This window comes from Silene latifolia, chromosome 6, assembly GCF_048544455.1.
Source record: "Silene latifolia isolate original U9 population chromosome 6, ASM4854445v1, whole genome shotgun sequence".
NCBI classification, from domain to species: domain Eukaryota; kingdom Viridiplantae; phylum Streptophyta; class Magnoliopsida; order Caryophyllales; family Caryophyllaceae; genus Silene; species Silene latifolia.
Window position 1 is genome coordinate 16844119 of NC_133531.1, and position 3622 is coordinate 16847740.

A 3622-nucleotide genomic window follows, 5' to 3' on the forward strand; every position below is an offset into this window, starting at 1 on the left:
GTTTGACGACAATGATGATTTTTTTTGCTTCTGCAACCTCTTTGCTTTCGCCTTAAAATTTCAAAGACGAATTTAATCAATTAATCAATCATAAAGATTAATAAACACAAATTCTGATTTAATACTCCAAGTAAAGTTAGACCTAGCGTAGTCCTAGCTCTACTTGGATTTTCTTTTCCTTGTCCCATTGAGTAATACAAATTCTTACATTATATAATAATAAATTTCTTTGTTAGGCGGTTTACATAATAACACCAAAATTTAGCACAAATTCTTTTGTAAAGACGTTTTAAATATTCGCACAATTTTTTAAAAAACCGCAAGTGATTTGACTCAATATCCTTGTGTTCTTCACGCGAGATTGCTGAACCTGTATGTACAGACGTGCCATGAGAAGTGCAAGGCAAAGCCCCTTGCCACTCTAGAGTTATCTTTTTCTTTTCCTCTCGTTGTGCTGTCGATTTGGATTTGGATTTTTATTTAATTTCTTCCTGTCTTTTAAGTTGGTGATGAAGTTCTGAGATTTGGTAGATTGATAATTTAACCATCAAAACGCGGCAATTATGATTATGATTTTTCTCTGTCATTCTAGACATGACAAACAATTCACTACAGGTAGATGTCAAATCATGTTTTTTATTAATAGAAGTTCATAACTTTGTAAAGTACGACAAAGGCATGAAAACAGTAAAATTTAAACAAACCAAGAGAGTCAGAAGAAGAGCCAGCCCCTTACGTCGCAATTTCCGGAGCCTTCGAGGCACTGTCGCACTGAGGTCCCATTGTTGTATGGAACATAAAAATTCCCAAAGTAGTCATTCATTCAAAAAACAATCAAATTTTAAAAGACGGAGATAACTCACGCAACTCTGCGTACGGAGATCATTAAGGAGCTTTGCCAAGTAATCAATTACTTCAAGTACGAAGATTGTTACGAAGATCAAAGTTATCTTGCAAATCACACCCACAATTTCTAACTAAACAAATAACAATAAAAAAACTCTAGCTTTTAATACTTAATTGTTTTAAGATTAAAAAAAAGGAGTAAATAAATTACAGCCAATTCTTGATGAAGGTTTCGAGGGTCAAGAATCTGAAACAATAAAGACAGTCACAAGCTGAACACCGAAGAAGCCGTAGCCTAACTGTAAAGACAGAGAACCTATGTGCGATAATGTTGTGTGCTGGAACTGCATTCGAAATCCATCAACATACTTTGGAGCTGATAAAGTATTATGCATCAGTTAAGCAAAAGTATGTCAGAGGCAGCAGAAGAGCTAATAAGGGTCTCCCCAACATCGTCATCCATAACAGTTAGTTCGCAATTATTTTGATTGGTACCGTTTTTATTGCACAACGCCACGCTTTCAAAATATGCTGCCACATCTACATCATGGCTCATAGATTTTCCAATCTCCCGTACTTGGCAAGTAGCAATATTATAGGACTTCGTCCTATAAACGAGATAGCCACCATCACCCTCACAATAAACAACCCTTTGTGTTGAAAATCCCACACAGTCGAACAAATTAACACCAGCATTGCTCGAACGACCTGAAAACCATAGCTCCCACTCCCTCTTTCCACTCTCATGTTTCAAAACCCATATTCGCAAACGTATAGGAGAAATACAGAAAAACGCTAGTGAGTCCCCAAGAAGAAATAGAGACCCTGAAGTAGTCAAATCATCATCCAACTCAGCCGGCAGTTCCAAAAAAGTGAAATTTTCAGAATCAAAATCAAGGGTAACAAGATGAGTCGGATCATCAAATTGATTACTCGAATCCCCAAATTGAGCATTTCCAAGCCAGTGAGCTGCCCCCTCACAGAAATAATAGGGTCCAAACAAATTCTTAAACGACAAATAGTCGATATTGAGGACAGTATTTCTGTCAGCCCATTGTTGATCGCTAAGTGTGTAAACTGCAACACGCATCTCTGGAACCTCTACACCTAAAATGCATTTAAATGCGATTGCGATGATTTTATAATCCTGACAATGAAGCGCAAATCCAAGTACAAATTTAGGCGAGTACCCTTCAGACGGAAGAAGGGGACAAGGAGGAATTAGCAACGATTTTCTAATACTTGGATTATATAAACTCATCCCTTTATACATGCAGTTTCGAAAGCGGCTTATCAAAAGCAAAGAATGACATATTCCACTAAGATCGTACTTTTCAGAACTCTTAAAAATCAATTCGATATTTTGAAGATTGTCAACCTTACGAAGTGTTAACGAGCATCCTCCGTCTCGTGTGGATCCCATTCTCTCGAGGGATAATAACTTACTCGACGATTTGTTATTGTTGCAAAGTTTAAAATTCAAGTAAACAAAATGAGGGTGATCGATAATGGAACACCAAGATTTGCATACGCACCTCAATGTTAATACGATTTTGGCTGACAATTTTGCGAGAATTAGAGACAATACTTCGGAAGGTATGTATTGAATTAAAGATATCTTCGGCATCTTTATGTCGCTGCAACTCATTTTTTTTTCTCCAATTGATTGATGATGGACGCAGTGAAATAGGTTTTTTTTTTCAGATGGGGAGAAACTCGAAAGGAATTCTAGGTTTTTTTGTTTTCGCAATACTATCCGGCCGCTGGGATTAGAGATATCCTTATTATATACAACTAATATTGATTTCGCGCGGTATTTTAAATAGAAACATTAAAGAAAATAATTATAAAATTTATATTTAATTCAATTTGAAATTTAATTGTAAATTTATTATTATTAATATTTTTTATTAACGGTGGAAAAGAAAAAGTTTAGTATAGTCCAGATGTAAATATAATATAATGAAAGCGCAATAATAGATATCAATCAATCAATCAATACTATATATTAAATCCAGAAACCAAGGGACTTCAATGTAATTAAAGAAAGTTATACAAATTAATTATATTATATAGTTTTAAATCATTAGCACCGTGTGATGGACCTGATTAAGGGATCACAATGCAAATATTATATAGTTTGGGTTAAAATTAAATTATATAGAAGTTTGGTAATTTTCCTAAACATTTGTAAGAGACTAAAACATGGTCAATTTTCTTAAAATAAAATAATTAATTAAGATGGTCAATTTATTAAACTTTATAGTTTATTAGATGTATAGAGATGTTAATTATCTAACATACAAAAATATAATTTAAGTAGTTTATAAATAATTCAAGTTAGATTCCATAATATATAATATTGCATAATTCTTTCGATTTGATTTAATGCATATATGTAATATATTTATATAAATATATAAATATATAATTCTCTTAAAATTGCATGCCTAAATAGTAAAAGTAATTTCGTCAGTAAATAAAAGAATTGTAGTAACATTGGATATAGTTATATGATAATAATTACTCATTTGAATAGTAAAAGTAACAATATTATCAGTGAGATTAGTGAAAGTGATAGAAACAACAACGGGAGTAATGAAATAATCAATATTAATGCGGCAATAGTGAAAGTAAGAATAATTACGGCGGGAGTAGTGAAATTATCAATATTAATGCGGCAGTAGTGACAGTAACAATAATTACGGGCAAGTAGTGAAATGTTATTACTATTGTTTCATTAATAAGAGTAAAATATTAATAGGGGAATAATGAA

At 32.9% G+C, this 3622-nt stretch overlaps 1 protein-coding gene across 1 annotated transcript; it reads right to left on the reverse strand.

Annotated features, from left to right (window-relative positions):
• Positions 1 to 1240: 1240 nt before the first annotated feature.
• On the reverse strand, positions 1241 to 2269 carry LOC141587623 (uncharacterized). Its single transcript, XM_074409099.1, has one exon. The coding sequence runs from the start codon at positions 2267 to 2269 to the stop codon at positions 1241 to 1243; it is 1029 nt and encodes a 342-aa protein (XP_074265200.1).
• Positions 2270 to 3622: the final 1353 nt, after the last annotated feature.

What these genes read in the sequence shown, in the direction of transcription:
- LOC141587623 (XM_074409099.1), bottom strand. Translation starts at nt 2,269, where the DNA reads ATGGGATCCACACGAGACGGAGGATGCTCGTTAACACTTCGTAAGGTT.